At 33.5% G+C, this 25509-nt stretch overlaps 1 protein-coding gene across 2 annotated transcripts in view; it reads right to left on the bottom strand.

The window, feature by feature from the left end:
• Positions 1-25509, bottom strand: part of Cpr (Cytochrome P450 reductase) — a 156013-nt gene that overhangs the window by 13902 nt on the left and 116602 nt on the right. For both annotated transcript variants that reach the window (XM_074172391.1, XM_023160362.2), the window contains exons 4-5: positions 24090-24239; positions 648-772 (exon numbers count right to left, since the gene is read on the bottom strand). In XM_074172391.1, the coding sequence (XP_074028492.1) occupies positions 648-772; positions 24090-24239 (275 nt within the window). The remainder of the gene's footprint in view (positions 1-647; positions 773-24089; positions 24240-25509) is intronic.

Raw genomic sequence — 25509 nt, 5'->3', positions numbered from 1 at the left:
CGGTCAATTAATATTTGACATCAAAAATACGAATGAGGAAGCTTCATTATTGAAATCATTAGTACAGAATTTCGTAATTATTTCGTAATTATTTCTAGCGAACATTACCGATAACAACTATGGAAACGTCAAAGACTTTTTCATCATTTTCATTGGTGAAATGTTTTCCTTACTTGCAAAACATTTCATTTTTTGAATTAAAAGGTGTATATTTTCAGAAGAGATTAATTGTCTGGTAAGGTTTTGGCTTTCTACTTTTCCATCTTCATACAAAAAAAAATTGTGGGAACCTTCCTTGAATGATCCATAAATTTTCGTATAGAATTAATTTTTTAAATTGATTGCTATGAAAGCAAGAAAGGAGGGATCTTTCTTTGGAGAATTTCCACTTTTTTGTATGAATTTCTTTATTTTTATTATTTTTAAAAAATTCAACATGCCATTCATTTTAATTTTAGTTGTTTTTCCGTAGATTTCCGTCCGAACCTGTAACATTTACCAATAACTTTGTCAACCACTTTCGAACAAAACAGAAACGCAATTCAGAATTAATATAATTTTTGGCAGAGATTTTTATAAAACGCAAAAGCTAGAGATAAAATAAAACAAATAACCATTTTATCTGATATAACATATCAGTTACTTACTTGGCATCATCATCTCCAAGTCCAAGGTCGTAGACTCTAGTAGCTCCCAATTCTTCGAGTCTTTTGTCCACATTTATAGCAACTTTATTATAATGTTCATAAGTTTTATTTCCGAGGCCGAAAACCTAAAAAGAAAAAAGATTTTCTGAATATACGTGACTTTGACGGACTTTCAGTCGTAATTTTAAAATTACAGAATTAGTCTACGTGACAAAATACTAGGCACTATCTTTGTTTTGTTCTATTATATTCATGATTTGGTTTTGAGTTTTATATCAAAAGTGGGGAGCCCAATAAAATAGTGAATAATGAGAACACACCTTTGCTAATAGTGGAATGTAATGTTCGAATATGCCTCTCGAAAATTAAGAAACTTTAGCACTTATTAAAACTTTTCGACCGATATACTTCATTACCATACATAAATTCCAATGTGCCACACTTTTTTTAAAAATAACAATTTTTATATCGGGTGGAAATGGTTTCTGTCTTTCTACTTCTCCATGTTTCATTTCCAAAAGTCAATTTCTCCTATAAATTTACCCTCACAGTATATTCGGAAATTTTGATAATCCAATATTAAGATTTATTAAATGTACAGTGTGTTATGCACCCAAGTTTTATGGTTGAAACAGAAAACTAAAAAATTTAAAGGGGTATATTTTTAGGAGAGATACGTTTTTGGGATGAAAGATTTTTGGCTTTCACTTTAACTTTATACAAAAAAATGTATGAAGAAATCTCTTTTCCTGAAAATGTATACTTCAAGAAATTGTGGAATTTGTGTAAATGTTTAGTTATGATTCTTACGATAATTGCAAAATTGCAATATTAAGTTTAATCGTACAACTCGTTTTATAGATCTATATTTTGAAATTTCTTTCATTATAGACAAGTGGGTTCCTTTCTGAAGGCGCAACTTGCTATCATTTGTTCCTGTTTTCGGCTGGACTTTGGTGACTTATCCTCGGCAGTGTTTGGGATCAACTCTCGCGTTTCCTTTAGAATATTTTGGGCTCTCAAAGTTGTTGAACAATTTTGCCAGTTCTGTTCTGAGATCAGGGTCATCTACAGTTAATTGGTGTACCATTTTAATTTTGTATGGATACCTATTCCTCTTCAAAAGTCTCCACACACTAGAAGGAGACACCTCACAAACATTCGCGACGGAATAAGTAGACTGTTTAGGTTTTACTACCATCTCACCAATTATTTGCACTTGTTGTTTTCCTCAAATATTTTCTATAGATAGGACGATTCGGAAAACGTTCATTGAAAATCCTTTCGGTCTCGTGAAAGTTACGCGTCGCACCGTAAATAAAAATCGCTTCAATTTTTTCTTCCAATGGACGAGAATTGACCATTTTAGAGATTGTTGACGTGGTACCTTTCCACTAGTAAAACCGAAAACTAAATGAGAATAGTCTAACTGAACAATGATGTTCATTGTCATACTGACATTTTTTGTCGTTTTTATAAACAAAAAATAACTTAACAAACCTTATCGGGTTGTTGAAATTGCTATATGGCAGATAAAAAGGAATATTTCTAGAAATATCGATATTAATGTGTTTGTTTTCAGTAAATTATTAAATGTTCCGCCATTTTGTAGTAGGTGAAGATGGCGCCAGTCGCCATCTTGAAAGTCTCATATGTCTATTTCACTTCAGAATAAAGTATTCATGCATTAATTTCATTATCCCAAATTTCAATTTTTTGAGTTGACCCGTTCAAAAAATAAAAGGGGGGACATTAAAGAAATGCACTATATAAACTTTTCTCTTGAATCAATCACTCTATCTATTATAAAAACCCGCATCAAAATCCGTTGCTGAGTTTTAAAGATCTAAGCATACATTGGGACAGACAAGGGAAAGCGACTTTGTTTTTTACTATGTAGTGATTACTGTGATATGTGTGTGTGTGTGTATCACTTTTTCAAGAATCTGAAAAATTGAAAAATTGGATGAATATAGTCACAAACTGCTACTTACAATTTTATTGAATCTTACTAATCTGAGTACGTAATACATTTGCGATGTGCTACTTGTAGTTCGTTGTAATACTGAGGAACGTGACTTGATAAGAAGTATTCAATTTTGTATTGACCGCTATTTTTTGGTGAGGCGAAATAATGTCGACCGCAACCCGCAAGGGTTTATTGTGGCTCACACCTATCCACACTCGACCAAATAAACCCAGCTTCTTAACGAAGCCGATTAGTTTGTATGGTGAGGGGTCTTTCAGGTCAGATGGTAAGAGTACGGTACTGCCAATCTCTGAACACCTGATTCGGTCCCCAGCGGGGCAGGCACAGAGTATGTGCTGTGATGTTTCATGTTTGCCAAATATAGGCGACACACACTGTCTTCCGACAGTCCGGGTCTTTGCATATGATGATTCAGATGACAGTGACCTGTGAGAAAGCCTGTTACGACATCGCAAATCATCCCTACTGTAGTTCAACAATTGTTTCAAGCTTCGAAGGGTGAATAAACGTCTTGGAGTGAGCCAATCATGGAGGATTCTGCCAGAAGTCCATAAACCTTCTTGCCATTCAGGTGTTCAATGTTTGTATGACAAAGTCTAAAGCGATGCCAATGATAGGTTCTGGTCCGATGAAGCTGCTTGTAGCAACCTTCTTTGCAAGGGAATCAACAGCCCTAATTGCCTTCCAGACCAGTATGGCCAGAAATCCAGGCCCGAGACATTGTAGTAAGCTGAATATCAGAGTCACCAATAATTTACACAAGATGAAAATTTTGTGAATATATTTCAATTTCGTCATTAAATTTTTTTAATTTTTTTAAGACATTTACAGTTTTTGTGAGCATGAAGTATTAGGTAAATATTGTTTGAAACAATAAAAATATTACAAAACATATCGTAAAAAAATAGCAGAAATGAAGTCTTGAACGATATAAACCATATGGAATTGAATATATTATTATTTTACTAAAAAATAACTATACAGAACAATATCGAATTATATGTACGAACATAAAAGCAATTTTATTAAGATGACCATGAAGAAAATACAAGAGATAATGTGAAAATACTTATGCTTCATTAACCAACGATATCTTTCACTAAATTATTGAAAATACTTTTTCACTATTTCAGAAATTCTATAAATTTCAATGTACATTTACCTCTGATTAAACGCTTACGACATGAAGAAAATTGCAATTATCATTTTGAAACATATTTGTGGTTAACGTCATCACAGAATTTTAATAGGTTAAACCTAGGCTGACCTTTTATAATATTTTTTTTTTCAATTATAATAATTACTTATGAAGTTCTCATGAACTGTAATAGATGAAATGAAAATACTGTAAGTATTTGAAAAATAATCTCTGAAAATAGAAACAACAGATGTTCATTCTTTATCTTAAAAAATCTCTTCTAGTTTGTACGTTTCACAATATGATATTATGTAATGTTACGTTGATTACACATGATTATTTAACTGTTCGTGTCAATTAATTAATTATTCTAGTGAAAGAATATTCAGTGCGGAAGTAAAAATTCCCTGCTCTTAAATTTTGAATGGGACAAGACACCAAGGTTTGACAAAATGCAGTTAAGAAGACATCATTTTTACATAAGAAAGACAATAGTAATGCATCACCAAGGAGATGCTACAACTTTTCCATTCAAATAGAAAAAGAGTCTTCTAATACCTAGTATTTCAATTCTTTATAGGTACACTATTTCCAATTTGGAAATCGGAACAACCGTTTTTGAGTAATTAGCAGTTTTATATTCATTTCAGAATCTGGAAAAGATAAATATAAAAACTTAAAGAGACAAACTCACCCCAGTTCATTACGATAAATATTCATTATTTTCACTATTCACTTCCTGACAATAATGATATCTGTTTACAAATTAATTTCTTATATTGCGAAATATCTATCTCTCGGGTAATTTCATATCTACGAGTTTTGAAATGAACAACGGTTGGGTATCGTACTAGTACACTTTATATAGTTCACGTACTCCTTCAAAAACATTCAGCGACGTCATGAGGTACCTCCACATTGCTACAGGGTGGTTCCAAACCGTTGGAACAGCAACCGTGGTTTCTTAGATGGCCTACTAGATCACCTGTTATGGCGCCCTCAGACTTTTATTCACATCTTGGTTTGTCACTATACCTGCTATGAGGTATTCAGATGTTAAGCGGGTATGTCCCAGTCGCAAACGAGTCAGGATAACTTGGTGTCTTCTGTTTTTGGGGATATTTTTCCATGGGAGTACTGATGTTTTACTTCTGCTAGCTTAGAGGTGGAATTGTACCACTGATGTTGCCTATTGTTGATGATTTCTTGTTTGTAGAAAGATTTCAGGTCAATGTGATTTATTTTGGATTCAGTATAAGTCAAAGGATTTGAGATGGCTGCTTTCGCCAGTTGATCTGCTCTTTCATTGCCTGGGATGCCCACATGAGATGGGACCCACATGAATTTGATTACTGCTTGCTTTTGTTTGAGTTCATGAAGCTATTGTTCAATGGAAAGTATAATGGGATTTTGGGTGTTTGATTGATTCATTGCCAGAAGAGCATTCATGGAATCTGTTATAATGAGGCATTTCCCATTTTTTAAAAAATATTTATGTACTTCAAGGCTTTCCATATAGCGTATGTTTCTCCAGTGAATACCGTGCTCTCTTTGGGGATCCTCCAGGGTGGAAGTGTTGGAATATTTGAGTAAATGAATGTTTTTGGTCTCTGGAGGTGCAAACTAGTTAAATACCAGTGGATGCTGGTATTTGCACTTGTGCAGTAAACTCCGAGTGCAATTCTAATGGCGTTGTTGCTAATTATTCTTGTTTTCCGGAAGAAGCTATATATTTTTGAACGAACCGGTAATTCAACAATCACGTTTAACGTTTGAGAACATATTATGGAGTAGGTAAATTGTCAAGGCTTTATGAAAATTATTCAAACACAACTGTGAAGTAATAGATCATTACCTACTTATGCCAGAGAGAAACGATGATATATTCGACGATTTTTTCAAGAGTCATAGAAAACAATAGAACGTCAGTTTTATAACTAAGGAATACCATAATATCATTTTATTGCACTCATTATGTCAATGAAATATTTTTAAAAGAAACAATTTTTTCATAATTCGTCACATAAGTGAATTTACATAAACCGTTTATAATTTATTAACCGTACTTTTCAGCAGAATTACTTCTCCAGTTTGGTTGTTACTTCAGGTTTGTTAAGTCTAATTAAAATCAATTTGATATGATATTCTGCTCCCTCTCTTTTGATTATCTCAAATCAAAAAATGATAAGACGATATGAAAAATGAAAATTAATTGAAACTTCCTTTGTTTTTAGACCATTTGTATTTGTAACTAACGTCCTACAAAGACATATAATTTGCCTGGGGCCTAATAGTTTAAATAATAATAATAATAATGTGTATTTCATAAGATTAAATACATATACATATAAATAAGAAGAAATGCAAAAAATAAACATGACAAGTCACTGAAGCTCATAGAGCTTGTGTATGACAAAAAAGCTGAAACAATAAACTAACTTAAGACGTTTTGTGTGTGATGTCATTTGAAATGGAAAAATAAACAAAGATATCATGAACATGAATCGGTGAACAAAAAATATTACAAACTAAACTATCGGTCATAACATTCATCATTCAGACACCATATACGTAGAATAATTTAGTCATATGTCTTATATTTCATTCAATTTTCTGTTCTTAATATGGTCCTTGATGACTGCACTTTTGTAGAGTTGATCTCTATTCTATAAGGAAAGTTCGTGTTCAGAAAGATTGCAACAGTACAGAATATGGTGAACAATAATGACAGATGTGAATTAAAACATATGAATAAAATTTCAAATATACTCATATTGTGAATTTATTTCCATTTATACTTGTAATTATTTACATTCTTTTTTGTGAGAACATGTGCATTTTCTTTCTGTATCACTACTTCATTTTTTTTGTTTCAATATTTCATTTATCTCACCTATGGACTATGAACATTTATTTGTAAAAATGTCCCCTCAGAATGGTATTCCCATTCGGTATTTTGTAAGCAGGCCATGATTACTATTTGACAGTAACGTTGGGATATTCTCCTAATAATTTTGACATTTTCGTCGCTTCAGAAGTTTCAAATACCTTCAAAACGATGGAACAAAACTATTCAAACGAAATCTCTCTCTCTCGCTCCTCTCTCATTTGATTATTTCGATTCAAAAGATAAGATATGAAAAATGGTATTGATTGAAACTTCCTTTGTTTTTATACCAGTGGTATTTGTAACTAACGTTAATGCAGTTTCGTCTTACAAGAACATTTTTCAATGAATACAATAAAATAAGAAGTTTTAATTCTCATTTCTCATGATATTACCATGTAGTAACGGCTACATCCATCTTTATTGATAAGATTTTTTTCTCAGTGTGGATTAATAATGAATGAGTCTGAAAGACAAGAGTCTTTATGAAACAACTATAATCTGATACACCAATCTTTCGTGTATAATAATTTAAAATAAAATCCTGGGACTATATGAAATATAAAGACTTTCATCTTTTTTCAAATTATATAAAATCAAGTTAGTTGCTTAACAACATTCCAATTAAACTTGGAACACTAAGGAAATATCTCTTGAATATTTTTGTAAGCATTTCGACATAAAGAGTGTCTAGGTTCATAACAAGAAGTTGATAAGACCTTGAATTCAAATGTGGAATCATTAAAATTCATTTTGAATCAATTTCCATAAAGATGCATTGAAGTTAGGTTATACATTAAAGCTTTGATCCAGTCATGTTCTACTACGCGTCAGTACCACAAAAATAATGGAAATTATTGAGAAATTATTCATAACTGAAAATTCATAGAGAAAGTGATGATAATACAAGATACAGAGAAACAGAAAAAATTACGTGAATTCCCATGCAAATTAGATTTTCATTATAAATGTTATACTTCACTTGCTATACACTTTTTTGAAGCTCACCATTGGGATATATGAAACGGTGTGGAATAAAGAGTCTGCTGAATAGAATTGAAGATGCCTACAATGATGACCCATTGAAAGGTGAAGAAATCCCCGTAATAAGTTGAAGAGTTTGCAAGATACAGGGAAAAAAACTACAAAAGTACCTTTTTAACAAAAAAAATGTATTGAGGCATTTTGTTGTTATTTATAAAACCTAGAACACCAAGATGTTTCGTGTTTTTAGGGCTTCCATCAGATAACACATTTTAATTTCACACTTTGATACTGTTTCATCTAGTTCTTTATTTTGAAATCAGACGGTTTTATTCAAAAGAGTATAATTACAGTTTAGTTTTTTTTTCAGTATGATATAAATATTAGTCTTTCTACTGAATTTACATGTCTGTTGTACGTATTCAAAGTACAAATCATCACATTTTTTTGTTTTCAAGCACAGCAAAATTCTCAGGAGGACATGAGCAGTTAAAAACTTATTTTTTTTTCAGATTGACACAAGTTATGGTGGTAGTTTCTGGAAAATAAATTACTCTTCAGAAGAAATGAATCAAATGTACAACCTGTACCTAAAACACTAAATGAATCTGTTAGGAATCACACGTTAAAAGTAAGACCTCTTTAGTCCTTAGCTCGCACAAGTTTACGAAATTTCAAAGTTCCATATTGAGGATGCTGAGGTTCCATGGAAGAGAAATGTCATAATGTAACTCTTTCATATAATATATTGCGTACCAATACTGTGAAAGATATCCGATTCAATTCCATAACGAATGTTTGGAGAACAAAACTGAATGTGAATTTTGAATTTTCGTGTAAGTGAATCTTCATGTGAAAGTAGTTATTTCCGAAGGGCTGCTACTTCTAATTTGTATCCGAGAGTAACTCTTATGTATGATCTACATATCTTTGTGAAGTGTTTATTATAGCTTTATTCTGTCCTTTGAAAGTTTGCCACATTTTTTGTATAAAATGGAAAAACAGAATGCCAAAAACATATTCAATAAGATAGAGGTAGTTTGTCCATAATATGAGACATGATGTGAGTGAACTATCTTCACAAAATATTTCCTAGGAGGTAGATCGGTACAAACGGCTTGTTTGTTGGCCTCCTAGATCATCCTGTATATCTTCATTAGTTTCCTTTTTATGAAAGTACTTTAAAGATTTACAGTCAACAACATGGATATTTTCAATTGTATCAAACCGGCTATCATCGAAAAGGATGAGATAGACATGAAACAAAAAACAAGTCTTTGTATTCACATTCTAAACAAGGGAAGAAATATCACGGAGCTTTGAATTCAGCAACTTATAAGGTAAAACATTGGTGTAATTTCTGTTAGAAATTAATTTTTCATTTAGTTATTTAATTGAAATATGTTTTATGATGATTCTGCAGGGCCGTATAGAAAAATCACTGAAAAGGCTCTAAAATGAAAAAAACTATCTGAAATTGACCTTTGTAATAATATCAAAGTATGCAAGATAACGAAAGAAATTCGAAAATAGGAAAGCGGTAATTTTCCGATTGTATTTAAATTTCAGGTAATTAACATTTTATATAACCTTTTTGTTCCTCTTAAATAGGTGTGCAGAAGAGTTGAATCAATTTCTCTGTAACTTCAATAATACAGGCAATATCGGTAATAGAAAAATTATATTTTCACCTATAACTTTCTTCCATAGGACCGATTTTGTTCGTCCCAGAGCTCAATGAAAAATATTCCAGCATTTTTTTCATAACTGTAATATTTCGAAAGCATTTTTGGAGACAGGTTTGAACTAAAAACTGAAAATAATGAAAAAACTTATAGGACTTTTTTTGTTTGTAGTGAGGAGGTTATCGAAATACTCCTCTACAGTTTTCCGTGACCGATTAAAAATTTTCGACATCGGGAAACTAAAAACAGAAAATATCGAAAAAAGTCAAAGAAACTTTTTTGTTCTTATTGAATAGATGAACAAAATACTTCATTGAAATTTCTCAGTATTCGCCATAGTTTAGGAATTATTTCTGTAAAAAAAAGTTCGTTCGACTGAAAATGTTTGGCATCGGGAAACTGAAAACTGAACTGAAAAAACCTTTTTGTTTCTATTCGAGATGTGAATAGGAAACTTCATTGTATTAGTATTCTTGTAATTGCTATAGTTCGGGAAATATTTCAGAAACAAAAATTTTAATCCAGAATTTTCGGCGACGGGAGACAAGTTAAAAATAGCAATTCATAAACCTTTTTTAATTTCTGTTTAGAAGTCCAACAAAATACATCATTATAATTTCCCGTAATTGTTATAGTTAGGAAATTACTAATGAATCCAGTAATTGAATAATTGAATTTTTTTTTATTTCAAGCGTGATGGCAGGATTAACATTATTACTATCCAAATATAGTTTCTGAACATCATCTTTCGCATAATCGAATTGGAACTACTATCCGATATACGTTAGGAAGTAGTAGTCACATAATTGGCTCAATAATAGCTTTGAATAAGTTTCAAGAGCGAAATGAAGAATATTCTCATTTTATCTACGTTTGGTTGTAGTATTTGAAAAGAGGAAACTACTCGTTTGGATATTTGCAAGTTGTAAAAATTCTACTTAGTGCTTATCCACATAATTATTTTCCACGACCTAGTTGCTCATCGAACAAACAACATAACTGTTGGAGTTGAAATAGGAGTTTTAATTCGAGTTTAATGCTTTCTTCAAAATTATAACAGTTGGAAAGTCAAAGTTATTATGGCATTCGAACAAACCTACTGTTTGAAGAAGCATTACTCTAGTGATTTGTATTTTATAAATTTTGCGTTTATGATATGGAAAGAAACTTGTGCGAGCTAAGGACTAACGAGGTCTTACCTTTCAACGTGTGATTCCTAACACGGTTGCAGAATCATCCCAGCTTCAACCAGATAAGTTCTCTCGAGAAAATTGGATGATTCTGCAACCATTTTAGGAATCACACGTTGAAGGGTAAGACCTCCTTAGTCCTTAGCTCGCACAAGTTTCTCAACTTCTGAGAGTTGTCGTTCGTATGGGGGCGACAGCTGATTAACGGAAAAACAGATTTAAACAGAAAATAAATCCAGGGACATTAAATCTATGTAGAAGCACTGAATGTTTGAACTTGAGAAAATATCTTAGGCACAAGCTCGAAAGGACTCATTTAAAATAGACTAAGTGAACTAAATACCAGGCTAAGTAAGGATAAACATTATTTTGAATATTTATTAAAATAGAACAGTGTGTAATTACCTGATATGTTGTTATGTTAGGCTAATAGAAAAAACACCAAAATGAGGGTTAGAAACAGTCGAATCTGGGCAAAACTAAAACTTTACAGTTTGCTCTGCAGTTTCTTTATTGATTGAACTTTGTTAATCTTTCAGATTACGGTAGAATACACAAAAAACAGCAATTATATTCAATATTTAAAAAAATAATGGGAACATTTCTTTGTCGTCAGAAAAGTAATCATAATTTGAGGATGTACCTTGAGTAGATGCTTCAGATAATTATCAGCAGACGAATCTTTTATATTTTTGGTCGACAGAAGCAAAGCGTTAGGTACGAAACCACTTTCATTCCCGACATGCAAAATTATAACACGTTTTCCCCTCGAAGAAGGTATGTTCAAAGCACAATACTTGGTTTCGTCTACCCAGCCATATTTGACATCATGGGTGTCAAACCAAGTTTCGTCTAGGTAGATTATATGTCTCTGGATTCTCGGTAGCTTTTCATTCGCCTCAAATATTCTTCTCGGAGTTGAACAATGCGTGTCGATTCCATTATGACCATCCGATTGTTCAATTTTTTATATTTGAAACCACAAGACAATAAGACACCTCGTAGAGTTTCTAAAGATTTGTAATTGTAATCAGGATAGTCGAGTGATTTATGCCAAATCTTTTCCAAGGTTGGTACTTCAATTTTTGGCATATACCATAAATTGTTCGCCTAATCACATCTTTTGTAGCATCATCAACGTTTGCAAATTTTTTAGTCCTTTGTTTTCGTTTCATTGCATGGCCAATGACATCCCCTATTTTAATCACTCGAAGAACTGTCGAACGAGATAGTTTCGTTAACTCGCATATTCTATTCACAATAGCATTCTGTGAAGTGTGACACTTTTCCTTCTTCAAGCATTCATGAATATTTAAAATTACTCGTTTAACTTGAACATGTAAATCCTTATTTTCAAATTCCGGATCCCTGTCGATTGACACAGATTCCTCACACGTAATGTTATCATTTGTTCCAAAAGGTCTCCAGAAAGCCATATTGATGAAAGTACCCAAAAACGATGAGATTGGAACCTTTGGTGTAAAAGTTGAAAACTTTTTCTTGAGATCAATTACCTTAACACCAAACTGATATTTTTGCATTCGACGCACGTTTCGCTAAAAAGGTTAGCATCTTCAGGAGAAGCAAATTAATACTGAATCTAAAGACAAGGGTTGGCTATTAATATACCTAAAGTTTTTTGGTCCGATGTGGAATTTGTTAAATGATGATATCCTAATTGATTTTTCGGTAATTAACTAGTGGAACCACTAGTTGAACCACTAGTTGACAAATTAATTCGCAGGTAGTGGTTCCACTAGTTAATTACCGAAGAATCAATTAGGATAATCATCATTTAACAAACAAAGTCCACATCGGACCAAAAAACTTTAGGTATATATCAAAAATATCAGTTTGTTGTTAGGGTAATTGATCTCTAGAAAGTTTTAAAAAATCGGTTTGCAAAACCACTCACTACCTCACCTAGCCCCACGAACACACGGCACTGATAAAGAAATATTGTGAAACGGCCAAATACTTAGTATTCAGCCAGTCGAACTAACTATCTGGGCGACTAGGGGCCACAGGCCAGAAATGTTTATGACTGTACCAGGGACGCTTTGAACATAAAAGCACTGGTAATATGTACATTTCCCATTTGCCGGGCAGTGATTATGAACACCCCTCGTAGTGCTCTTATTTTTATTGCCGTTCCAATTGCGAATGGATAGACTATAGAAGTGTGGTTTACCAAACTCTGAAAACCTGATTCGGTCCGCAGCGGGGCAGGCACAAAGTACATGCTCTGCTGTTTCATCATTTTCCAAAACAGAGGCGACACGCAGTGTCTTCCGACAGTCCGAGTCTCTGCATATGATGATTCCAACGACAGTGACCTGTAAGAACACATGTCAGACATTGTAGTTCATACCTGCTGTAGTCCAACAACTCTTTGGTTTCAAGCTTCGAAGAGTGAATGAACGCCATTAAGTGAGCCAATCACAGGTGGAATTTTTGCTCTGCTACTTGCGAAAATCGTAGTGATGTATGTAACCATTACAAAATATAGCATGTTTTATCAGAAAGAGCCAAACTCATAACAAAAACATCAGCTGAATAGAATGGTCATTACCCAATCTTATCAGATACATTTCAATCGAAATCACGTAATTGAATTATGTCAATCATTAAAATTCAACACGAATAACTTTCCTCGGCAATATGATGAAATTGTGTTGTGAGTTTGAATTTGGCGTCCTTGGTTTCATACGATGATACAAAAAAGACAATGAAAATTAACCTTGAATATCGAAAATTAAACAGTCGTTCACTAAATGATCCGAATACATGAAGTGTATTGAAATTTTTTTTACATCGTAATAATAAAATTATTGATACGATGCCACATCGTTATCTGAATGTTGGTTTCTATTCACGTTGACTAACCTTTGATTCAACTTAGACGTGGATTTGTTTTACTAAGTTCAGCAGACGTAAATCATTTCATTTTAGAAACTTATAATAACGGTGTTTGTTCAAAGAATTTTGTCAAGAAAATATTGTTTCAATAGCCGAATGAATTAATGTTTTGTTAGTGAAATTAATTCATTGTAGCAATTTTCCTTTGAGTTATTTTACCTTCACTCCGTAAACATACATTTTTTATGCATCCTTTATATATTTGTATGATGGGTTGCTTGCCACAACGATCCTCTGTAGGTATGTCTAAAAACCTCGCACCTATCGGAATGTACAAAAAAACCGCCACCGTTTTTATATCAGAAACTATTTTATTGAATTGCGTTGGAAAAGAGAGGTTAAGTAGAAGTCAGTGGTTTTATTGTTATCCACGCGTTATTCAGTTCAATATAATTGGCCTGGGGCCTGAAAGGTTAAATAATACTTGTATTGTGGCGACACCTGCCTGTTAAGTAGGCAATGGTAAAGCCAACAGTGTTCTATTGTGAGAATCAATCACATCTTATTTCAGCTGTATATTTGTGATTGACCATCCATTATTGTGCCCTGTATTGTCCATTCATTCCACTCAGAATCAGTAAAAGTTCCATATTAGAGTCGGATTTTTCCTGACCACCCACGAAAATCCCTTTTCGTAATAACTTGGCGACTAACTAGAGGCCAGGTTTTTTTTAATGCTCTCTATTTTCAAAATATTCTTTTTTAAATATCCTCAATTGCACACCTCCACAGTTTCCGTGTGAATATTGTCAAAATCATTTGAGAAGGTTTAGGAGTTGTGGGTCGCTAGATGGTTGGGTTGGCGTGAGTGTTTTGTTTTACTCAATCAATCGATCGCTCTGTGGCAAAGACGGTTCAAGCCCTGCAGGTAGACAATCGATTTTCCCTGTGTAACATCCAACTCGTGCTAGCATTCGCTTCGCTTTAAGCTTATTGCCCACTTGTCCAGCACACGGCCCGTCCCGTCAGAATACGGATAGGATTGGAACAATGAACATGAATGGACAACCGCCCACCAGCCCGGCACGGCATAGCCAAAAGCGTCCGCCGCCGGAAAGGATTCCAAGCTCTTCGATCGGAAATACTGGAAAAATTTCTCCTCGTCTTCTTTCAGATGGTTGAATAGATGATGAAACTCTCGCAGATTTGCCCTCTTTTGATAAATGGGATGGACCGACGACATTCTTTTTTATGACTATTTCCCTTGAAATCGAACAAACAGCACCTTCTGTATGCTGGTTGTCGCTGTAAACGCTCTAAGAGATGTACCGAATAGGTACATATTCCGGGATCTAGACTTAAACATAAACTACGTAGACACATACATGAGGACACACACAGAGGACACGTTTGACAAAATTCTAGCGCACGACAATCCAGCGCTAAGCGACCTACATAACGCACTGAACAGGGATGACCAAAGATTCCGAGAGAGGGACAAACACAGGAGGCCAACGAAGCAGAATCAAAGACCACCCCCGAGAGTCGCTGTCAGGCGGCTCCGGTAAGTATAAAAATTTCTTAACCAGACTTCAAATTGATCTCATTTTCAGATTCACTGAGAACCAACACTTGCTCGCGACTGAAGACACTCGTCTCCGGTTAGTTTTTGGGGACACCATGTAATAATGCAGTTAGAAAACTCATGATAAAACAGTTCAACAGATCAGAAAGTAAAAGCAGGTGATTTTACTTTCTGACGAGGTGGGATGTTCTGCACATATTCACGATGTGGAGAAGATTTCAACTCAGGGCACTTAACCCGGAAAGATTCGCTTTTTGAAAGCTTAGGTCCTGTTAATCCAATCCTTACTTCACACAGATTTCAACTTATAAGGAATCCCGTTCGCAGGGGGCAATAGCTGGTTAACGGAAAAATAGATTCAACATATTCATTCAACAGTTTTTCTTGACTTTTATACATTTTTCACTCACCTTCAATCAGAAAACTTTTTGAGTTTGAATTCAATTAAAAAAAAAGATTTCAAAAACTACTATGGATCTTCATCAAGTAACGGCCGAATCAATCAGAAAAAAAAATGTTGAACTGGAATACCAAGTGAAATTCTTAACATTTAGTTTATTGTGTATTTATTGACATTTTGGTATATCCCACAGCGTTTCACAATTTATTTAAAATTTAATGAAAAAACATTTGATTTCAGTATTCGCGTTGTACTCTAGATAATTAAATATGCCTCTCATTCGAAGTAGATAGAGAACACATTCTCTGATAATAATTATTTAATCGACCTTTTTTCCTCAACACGTGAATAAATAACAACGTATACAAATAGGGCTGAATTTCATGTTATGGTGATATAGACTAATTCTCAAGGGATGAGAGTAGTGACATCTAATACCTGATTCAACATATGAAAGTAGTCTGAGCTCAGTATTAGCTAAAACCAGTAGTAAAACTCTTATCGGAACCTTTGATGTTTGTGTCTCAGTTTAATATTTTTTTGGACTATTGCGCATCCATAATTGCCCGCCACAAGTGGATTTGTCAGCGTTTGACATATCATACACTGCTCAACAAGTGAATAATATTCGGTATAATGAAATTAATGAAGATGACCCTGATCGAAGAACAGAATTCTGCGAAATCATGACGGAAAGCATTGCAAGGCATCATATCTATCTCCACAATATTTGTTTTAGTAACGAATGTACATTTTTTTAAACGGCAATGTTCACAGATAAAATTGCCGTTTTTGAAGTGACACCAACCCTCACGTTTTCCGGGAAACACATATCCAACACCCAGAAAAAATTAACGTTTGGGCAGGAATATTGGGAAACCATATTGTAGAATATCTATTTATTGATCAAAATTCAACAGGGGAACTGTATTTGAATATGCTGGAAACTACCGTTGACCCTCTCATCACTGAAATCGTCGAAGCGAATCCCAATGAATTCGATAGGGATATTGTATTCCAACAAGATGGAGCACCACCCCATTACTCCAAACAAGTAAGAAACTATTTGGATACTACTTTTCCTGGTCGTTGGATTGGCAGTCGAGGTCCTACAGAATGGCCAGCCCGCTCGCCAGACTTGACGCCTTTGGACTTTTTCATAGAGCTATTTGAGGCAAAAGGTGTACGAAACTGAACCTGCTTCAATTTTTGATATACGGCAGAGAATAATAAACATTTTTGAACGTTACTGTGTTCAAAAATGTTCGGCGTGAAATATCGGATATGCTGTTCAAATGTCAAGAAGTTCAAGGCAACCATTTCGAGCATCTTCTGAACTGACCTCAAGCTCATTACCTCATATAATGAAGTTAAATGTTGATGTATTCAGGAGTTTATTGAAAGTTCCGCCATTTTGTAATCGTTGAAGATATTGACATTATATTTTAGGGTTGTGAAGCATTTGTCAGGAGCTTCAAAAAGATGTGTTACAAGACCCCCTTTCCATTTAATATTTTTCCAGGTGGCTCCCAATGGCCATCTTGAAAGTTTCATCTGTCAATTTTACTTCAAAATAAAGTATTCAAACTGCTCAACAGTTAAACAAATTTCATGAAAAATAAATGGGTATTTTGTAGTAACGTAGAATATTATGAAACGCTTTGAATTTCTTATTTAAATTGTTTCACGTTTTTACTCGCTCCTTGTCTGTTTGGTTCAAATTTTGCAATCGATTTGAAAATCAGTTATCGAGGAGCTGAAGGGACTTGCAACTCCAAACAGGGCTCAGAACTGGATAAAATGCAGTATTTCTGCATACTTTATAAATAATATAAAACGTATAGAATTGAACAAAGTTCGGAGAGCATTTCTAACGATTTGCTTGTCCAACACATCCGGTCCTCTTTAAATGCAACAACATTGAAACGCAGGTGGTGATTTGCAACTGAATAAAAAATAATACTTATTGCTTTTTCACAAGTACCACTGCAAAAGTGTTCTCCTTGAAGAACATTGCACAAATAGATGCCAGATTTGTGCTGCAGGTGGTCACCCTGCCCGTATCCAAACAAAATTCTGCTAGTTGGTTTTAGCTAGGATGCCCTTGTAACTTAATTCCTGTTACATGAGGAACACTTTACAAGATTTTTTTTTCATTCAATACCCGTCATGGCACTAGAAAGGGAAGTAGTTGATCAGACAGGTGTTTGCCATAACAACCTGCATGGGAACTAGAAATGGATGAAACATCAGTCGGCAATAACTATCGTTTCCAAACGATTTCCCAAAAGATATCTAAGCTTGGTGCCGTATGAATAAAATAATCAAAATTTTGATGATAACGATATATCATACCATTCATTGTGGAATTGGCCGCGGTGGTAGTGCGACCGACTCACGATCGGAAGGCCGTGGGTTCGATTCCTTCCTCGACCAGATATTCTTCTCGAGAGAATTTATCTGGTTGAAGCTGGGGTGATTCTGCAACCGTGTTAGGAATCACACGTTAAAAGGTAAGACCTCGTTAGTCCTTAGCTGGCACAAGTTTCTCAACTTCTAAGAGTTGTCGTTCGTATGGGGGCGACAGCTGATTAAAGGAAATACAGATTCGAACAGATTCATCATTAAAATACTTCTTAGAAAATTAGAATACATTTGAAAATATAAGTACAAAATATTACATTTTCAACTTATTGAAATTGGCCACAAACTAAGGAATGCTGAAATCGTTATTTGCCATCCCTGCAAACCATCTCTGCCATCTCTGCAAACTTTATCCTATTGATAAAATCTTCATTGTTTTCTTTTAAAACTCCCATTTCTCTAAACATTATTTTCATATCTTCTGAAATACGAATACAATATGAAATAAATCGAAACTTGAAATATTTCTGGCGAAGTGATAATATCAGCCACAACAGAACTTATCTTTATCATGATTCCACAAGTGAAAGGTCGTCAGTCTGATAGGCCAAAATAGCGGTAAATTCCATGAAACATTTCAGGCATGACAATGTTGCCGATTATCGAGGCAGTTCACGGCGCATCCAAAAATTCCCCGCTACGATTCGATCATACGCTCTGTGATTTGTTACCAAAACGTGGGACTACTGCGTATTTTAACGGCCTGAGTTAAAGCCCGTTTTTTCGTTTCGGGTCTTCCTCATCACAGTAAGACTAAAAACCTGCAGAACGAATATAGTTCTTGGATATGATGACGGTCAAAGACTTGTTGCCTTGCACTAAATTTTAACTGATGGTGCACGGAATAGTTAAAATGTTTTAAACACAAGCATTAAAATGTAAATTCTCATACAAGTGACTGTAACGGTATGGTATATCTTTACCAAAATTGAAGGCAGTCTACTAACTGGAAACAAATTCATAACACAGTATCTAATAACTAGAAATAGATAAAATATAACTTTATGAGTTCAATAACCACATAGTGCATCACACACTACCGTTTTCAAAATTCATACGATAATTCTTGTCTGATACATGTGCTGTCAATGCACTTATTTCATAAAATCTCCTTCTAGATTCACTTTTGAGACCTCCTAATCCATCGTTAAGCACACGAATCAATCGTTAGGCATTCAGTTAGTTGGACCAGTGTAAACAATGGACAGTGTAAACAGACTTAAAATTTAGAAAATACACCTAAAAACACTGTTTTCTAAATAGAAAACAGTTGTTGGTTTTTCATTGAATAGGGTTGACCATTGGTATACCAATTTATTTCCAATTATATCTTACATAAAACTGTTGAGAAGAAATTATCTGAAGATGGTACACAAAAATAAAGTCTAAATTGACATAATAAAAAGATAATGGAATGTTCGAATAACTCAAATGTAAATTAACTGAAAATTACAATACAATTTTCTTAGTTGATGTTTTATTAGAGAGTAATATAAACCTAATGTACATATGCACACCGTAAGTTCCACTTAACCCAAAGTTTTTCCCATATTCAAGAAAAAAACATCAATAAATCGATGATCAATAAAAACATTCTTTTGTCGACCTTTTTGGGTATTTTTACCTTCCATAATTTGAAAAATATGAAAATTATATTGGAGATCTCTATACAAGTGTAGAAAGGGCAAACTTTTTAGTTTACCCCGATAAGAAACTATGTAAAATCAAAGTATTTTTCACAAAGAAAAATGTTCTATTTATCAGTACCTTGTCGCATTTAACAATTTTGCCTATCAAAAAAATTGCTAAGAAATAATACAATACTTATTTTAACGTTTCGGAGGCCAAAATCTGCCTGCGTCTTCAGAAATGGACAAAAAATTCAAATGCAGGTATTTGCAGTTATTCCTTTGCTGATTATTTATTTCTCAACTTCTTCGACAGATGTCAAAGGAGTTTTGAAATGTGAAATAATGTCAGTGTTGTTGAGTAACAACTGAAACATTCGATGTAATGCAAGATGCTCCGATATCAGTCTGTTGCCATTTTGCCACACTCCAAATTTTCCTTCAAGATGGGTATGCAAGTACGATCTATTTCTAAGGAGCTATTCGAAATAAAATCAATCATCTCCAGATATGAGAATATACACTTTTAGTTTACGTTTCTTAAAATGAGGCTCATGGGTAATCATTCTTGTCTTGGTCCATTCAACTCGATGTTCACCATCAGACCGTCTCAGAACACATTTTAAAATCAGACAGTGAACATCGAGTTGAATTGAACAAGACAAGAATGATTACCAATGAGCTCCACTCTAAGAGACGTAAGCTAAAAGAATCAGCGTATATTCTCAATTCTCATATCTGGAGAGGATTGTATTTCGAACAGCATCTTTGAAATAGATCGTACTTGGCTACCCTTCTTGAAGAAAAATTTGGATAGTGGCGAAATGTCAACAGACTGATATCGGAGAGTACCTTGTATTACATCGAATGTTTCAGTTGTCAATCAACAACATTGACATGATTTCACATTTCAAAACTCCATTGACATCAATCTGTCGAAAAAATTCAGAAATAAATAATCAGCAAAGATATAACTGTAAATATCTTTGAATTTTTTGTCCGTTTCTGAAGACGAAACGTTAAGATAAGTATTGTATTATTTCTTAGCAATTGTTGATAGGCAAAATTGTTAAATACGACAAGATACTAATAAATAGAACAGTTTTCTTTGTAAAAAATACTTCAATTTTACGCAATAACTTATCGGGGTAAACTAAAAAGTTTACCCTTTCTATACTTGTATAAAGTTCTCCATTATAATTTTCATATTATTCAGATTGTGGAAGTTAAAAATACCCAAAAAAGGTCGATAAAAAACTGATTTTCCTCCACAAAAAATTACTTTCGTTCAATAAAAACGTTCTGTTATGGATATATTTTCTGAATTATGAACTCTCTATATCATTTTTAATGAAATCAAATATGACAAGCAGTTTCTGTTGAATCATTCAACAAGAATACTAAATATAATGACCTGAATAATTCAGATTCATTGACAACCTCATACACAACTAGACATTAAACTGGACACACACAACTAGATGGTAAACTTGATTATAAGAATAACGTTGAGAAAAAAGGGTTTGGTTTTCTACTTCTCCATCGTCATACAAGAAATTGTGGGTAATGAAATAATAAGTATTTAAAAGTAATATTTCATCAATGAAAATAATAATAATAAAAGAACTCAAGAACGACTGGACCAACTTTTATGATTTTTGTGGTTTTGGATTTCTCTTCTTCGGGAATAGGATAATGGATATTGAAATATGGTATTTTATCAATAAGAAAATAATAATGATGATTATAATAATAATGAAAGAACTGGAGAACGGCCGGACCAATTTTTATGATTTTTGTGTTTTTGGATATGTCTTCATTGGGAATTGGATATAAGTATTGAAATGTTGATATTTTATTAATAAAAATGATAATAATAGAGGCAAAACATCAGTGATAAAAGTGACATGTTATAATAAAACGCAACGGACAGCTCACATGTATATCACAGGGTGCTTTACTGAAGAGTGCACTCTTACTACCAATTTCCATTTATTTTAGAATATACTAATACTATTTATTTTATTACACTTAATAATTTTGTATCAATTTCAAAATCCTAAATCTGCTTATTCATTGTTAGGCGGAACGACGTTCGCCGGGTCCGCTAGTTTACAATAAAAATCTGATGCATTAAGAGCGCCGGGAAAAAAAAAATTAGCCCAAACCAAAAAAGATTGGAATCCTTTGTTATATAGCAAACTCGTGATTTCCATTGAAAAAATTAACAACTTGAACTCCTTCAAAAATGACGTAAAAAAACAATTGTTATTCGAATCTTTTCTTCACACGATCTTCGAATGTTCTCATAATAGGGGAGCCCAAGCGGGTATTTCAGGATTTACTAAAGCGCGGCAGATTAATATACAGGGGGATATCTTGTACACGGTTAAGTACCTCCACCGAATATGAGCCCCATATATAAGGCCGCCTGTGAAGGATAAAGGATCAGATTAGTAAAAAAAATTGATCATCAGAAATTCTCGAGCGCGTCGGATTGAGGTAGGGTGAGTTAATTACATGCTGAAAAGTGTATATTCCATTAATCTGACAATTTGAGAGTGACCTAAAGAAAGGGGAGGGCAGCAAAGTTGTAAAAAAATAACGTCATTTCGACATTCTCAAGCGTAGCTATTTTTTTTTATTTTGAAGGAAATGATTCAAGGATAACAAAAAATATATAATCTGACGATTTCCGAAAGCCGAAATATCAAAAATTCGTCGATAAAGTTTAATGCGTGCAGCTGTGTGATACCTATATTTCCCTCTCCAAGTTTCTATTCCTCTATTCTCTATTCACTTTTCCTCTATCTATTACTCTCTCACACCGTCCCCACTCTGAATTCTGTTGCCATGACTCGTTCGTGATGAAGATGATTAATTAATCAATTAATTGATGGATGTAGCCGTGGTAGGAAATCATAATGAAGAAAAGTGAAATTAAACTTTCTATGTTTTTTACCACTTTTATTTGTAACTAACGTTACTGTAGTTTCGTCCTATAAGGACATTTTCAAACTTTTACAATATACAGTGTGTCTCACTTCTCATGGAAACACCCCCGTATCTTTCGTAATATTCGAGGTAGAACGATGAAACTCTCAGTACTGATGGAAATGCTCAAAATGCACCTACCACCTGAATGGGGTTAGCCAAAGTGATATACACTGTCCGCCACTCGCGATGGAACACCCCATTTTACGGTAAAACATATCAGGGGGCAAAATAAGCTCAAAATTTCTTCAGATTCGTGATCAGGACTACCAACTTACTACGAAAACACCACTTTTTTCCTGAAAAAATTTCAGTAAAAATGGAGTGTTCCATCGCGAGTGGCGCACAGTGTATATCACTTTGGCCAACCCCATTCAGGTGGTAGGTGCATTTTGAGCATTTCCATAATTCCTGAGAGTTTCATTGTTCCACCTCGAATATTACGGAAGATACGGGGGTGTTTCCATAAGAAATGAGACAAATTCGGATTTTTCAGGACTGACATTTTTTCAGGAAAAAAGTGTTTTCGTAGTAAGTTGGTAGTCCTGATCACGATCCTGAAGGAATTTTGAGCCTATTTTGCCCCCTAATATGTTTTACCGTAAATTTCATCGTTCTACCTCGAATATTACGAAAGATACGCGGGTGTTTCCATGAGAAATGAGACACACTGTATTAGGACATTTTCAAACTTATACAATATATAAGGACATTTTCAAACTTATACAATATATAAGTTTGAAAATTATAGGACGAAACTGCAGTAACGTTAGTTACAAATAAAAGTGGTAAAAAACATAGAAAGTTTCATTTCTCTCTTCTTCATTAATTAATCGATTGATTATAAAAAAAATTAATTTTTTTGAGCATTCTTTTTAAATTATTTTCTTATAAATACAAGTATTCTACTTAAAAAACATATTTCCTGAGCTTTTCAATTAATTAAGTTCAATGAATTGAAAAAAAAATTAAAAAATATTGTTTTTGTCAGATTAAGCGAATCCCTCTAGATAATCGTCAGATTATGAGACAGCACGTCTAAAACATAAAGATAACCCATATATATCCTAATCTGACACGCTTGAGTATTTCAAAATGGCGCATTTTAATGATGGCAGCGAGTTTGGTCAGAACCAAATCGTCAGATTATTGAATGAGAGCTTTTTTTGTTGCACTTAACACACCCTTAGAAAATCTGACGCGCTCGATTAAATTTTTTTTCTTTTCACTTTTAACCCTTACGTACAACCACCCACATCATGCAAACGATCAGATTAATATACCAACATTATTAAAAATACGTAGGACATTGATGTTATCAATATCTGACATGCTCGAGTATGTCCATGCAACAGTATTTTTTTACATATTTAAAAATCTATAGCCGCTTCTCCCACCGATGAAAAGGTATATATCATATAACATTTTCTTCTTCTTATCTTCTAAGCTTTGCAACCTAATATGTCTCAATGGGCTCCCCTGCTATCAGTACGATTTAGTGAACTGAATATCTTGGACATTATTGTACATTAGTTACATGACCTTAAATATATATATTGTAATTTCACTTTTGGTATCCTATTTCTTTGTCGGATACACTTATTGATTTTTTTATTACTTCTACTTCTAATTATTCGAAATCAATTTATCATTGTATTCAGAAAAAAGTTCAACTTACTGCATAATTCAAACCAGTAAGGTCCGCTTCACCATTTTGTAGCCACTCATAAAACTCCATGGCATTATCTGTTGGATCTCCTTCGCCATAAGTTGCCAGACAAAATACAGCCAAAGAATTTGGAATTGTCTTCAAATTCACTAGTTCTTCCTGAAAATAACAAGATAGCATTAAGAATGTTGTCATCTCTTATAGCTTAAAAAATCAATTTGAATGATGATACGGAACGTATAATAAAGGAGACAATATGGATTTCTAGTAGACTGGAACATAGGAGTTGCTATCTTCTTATACGCTTTAAAACAAGATAATAAATACACTCTCGGACAAAAATATTGCATATTCTATTTCAAGATTTTTTTTATGTTAATTTCTTTTCCCTTAACACTTTATTAATTTTTATTGATAAATATTCAGAGGCCAAAGTATTTTACGTAAATTTCCATTCAGTATAGATAATGCTTTGACATAGTTGCATAGCTGAATAAGTAAAATAATGGTACAAATTACAAACTTTGAATATTGTTCCTTTGCTACTATTGATGTCTACTGCATTTCATCAGTTCGGACTTCCATTGTCTAATATAATATAAATTGATTTGAAATCCCTGAAAGAATCTGTAAAAAATTAAAAAGATGAGCTGAAGAAATAACAATTTTCATTAAACAAAAAACTTAAATTACAAGGAAATAACATACAAGCAGCAACCAAGACAATATTGAACTAGATATTAACATGAGCTGAAAATTTAAAAAATTTAAAAAATGATTATCAACAAGAAATGAAAATTAAAAATTGAAAGATTCCAAACCAAGTTACTTCACGACGTTTCGATTGTTAGTAACCACAATCGTCTTCGGGTGATAACTACCGGGTGATATCACCTGAAGACGAGTGTGGATACTAACAATCGAAACGTGGTGAAGTAACTTGGTTTGGAATCTTTTGATTTTTAATTTTCATTTCTTGTTAATAATAATTTTTTAATTTTCAGCTCGTGTGAATAGTTCAATTTTTTTGTTTTTTTTTGGGTTGCTGCTTGTATGTTATTTCTTTGTAATTTCAGTTTTTGGTTTAATAAAAATGGTTATTCTTTCAGCTAATCTTTTTAATTTTTTACAGATTCTTTCAGGGATTTCAAATCAATTTATATCATACTAGTACTATGTTGTTGTATCGCTGATGTTCCAATGTTTTGACAGAATCAGAATCAACGAACTTAGGCGTGCGCAGCGTTATAGAACAGTGCTTTCAAAAATTGATCTACAGTGCCAGCTTGTGGCGAGTTACAGAAAAAACTGATAGCCTAAAAACCTTCTCTATGAAAAATTACTTATACGTGTCAAGTTTAATCACGATCGGTTGAGCGACGTAGAAGTTTATCACTTACCAACCAACCAACCAACCAACCGACCGACC

This window comes from Leptinotarsa decemlineata, unplaced genomic scaffold (assembly GCF_025532065.1).
Source record: "Leptinotarsa decemlineata unplaced genomic scaffold, Ldec_3_MD MMD2_tig00000090_RagTag_RagTag, whole genome shotgun sequence".
NCBI classification, from domain to species: Eukaryota; Metazoa; Arthropoda; class Insecta; order Coleoptera; family Chrysomelidae; genus Leptinotarsa; species Leptinotarsa decemlineata.
Note: the sequence above shows the minus strand (reverse complement) of the source record. Positions and strands in the feature narration are given on the sequence as shown.